A 1,224-nucleotide genomic window follows, 5' to 3' on the forward strand; every position below is an offset into this window, starting at 1 on the left:
CCCAGCGAGACTGCAGTAAAAGTTTTGACAAATGTTCCGGGGCCCCACACGACCCCATAGCCCGGCGCCGGCTTCGTCGTTTTGCACGTGTCGAGTTTGTCAATGTTTCGACTTGGTTCGGGTTATGATAGGTCGCATGCTCGGTGGACTCACTGGACGATAAACATCGCTGGCGGCGTCAGTTTGGAACGGCTTTTTTTTCGTTACTTCTGGTCGGCTTGCGTCCGGGGATGGGGAGTTCTGCCGCCAGCTGACCTTAGACCGTGGGTTACAGTTTGATGCAGTTCGCCGTGTCCGCCGCCGCGGGTTTGTTGATGGTGCGCAAATGTGCGCACCGGAACGGCACGTGTGCGCAACTAAAACAAAAATACGTTACGTTTGGGGAAGCTCGACGAGGAAGCTTTTAAATTGGGTGGCCACCGTCCTTCGCGCAGCATTTCGTTTAATTAGTTCGTCCGGTTGGTGTTGCGCTGCGAATGCAGGCGTTTCGACGACGATGATGATGGTACAACGACCGCTCTCGTTGCTAGTGTTCGAGGTGAACGTGATCGTGCTGCTGATGCTGGACTTCGGATCCACCGAGGCCGTGCCGCAGGTGAACCACTGGCACCACCCGAGCGCTGGCCACACGCACCCCATGTACCAGGCGTGCCTCAGTGACTATCCGTGTGAGCCGAGCTATTTGTGCGACTTTTACGAGTGCGACGAGGACGAAGCGGACGATTCGGAGCAAATCTGTGGTTCGGAAGAAAACGAGTCAACCAGCAGCGAAGAGTGCGGGGAAACGACGGTAACCACGACGACCGCTGCACCGACCACGTCAACGAAGACGGAAACCACGACTGTTCCTACAACAACAACCACAACGACTGAATCTACAACAACGACCACAAGCAAAACTAGTTCAACAACGGACAGTCCAACAACTGAAACTACTGCGTCCACTGAGCCTACAGCCACAACTACGACACGTAGATGGAGAAAAAAACACAAACATCGGTTTTCTAAGTACACCACAAACGATGCAACTACGTCTACCTCGCCGAGTGTTACTGTCACTGAGCCTACTACGTCCAGTTCTTTTGAGACGACTGAACCGGCTGGATCCGACTCGTCGGATTCACCAGAGTCCAATGAGTATACCACACCTCGGAGAAAACACAAGCCGTGGAAACGGCCCAAGCCTACTGAAACCTCTGATGAGTCTAAATTCGATTCGGTGGA

At 53.8% G+C, this 1,224-nt stretch overlaps 1 protein-coding gene across 1 annotated transcript; it reads left to right on the forward strand.

Annotated features, from left to right (window-relative positions):
* Positions 1–496: 496 nt before the first annotated feature.
* Positions 497–971, forward strand: LOC131214825 (uncharacterized; the record flags this gene model as incomplete). The annotated part of the gene is made up of 1 exon (XM_058209158.1): positions 497–971. A coding segment is annotated over exon 1 (475 nt), but the record flags the coding sequence as incomplete, so codon positions are not given.
* Between the last annotated feature and the right edge of the window lie 253 nt (positions 972–1,224).

Source organism: Anopheles bellator, unplaced genomic scaffold (assembly GCF_943735745.2).
Source record: "Anopheles bellator unplaced genomic scaffold, idAnoBellAS_SP24_06.2 scaffold02662_ctg1, whole genome shotgun sequence".
Taxonomy (NCBI): Eukaryota; Metazoa; Arthropoda; class Insecta; order Diptera; family Culicidae; genus Anopheles; species Anopheles bellator.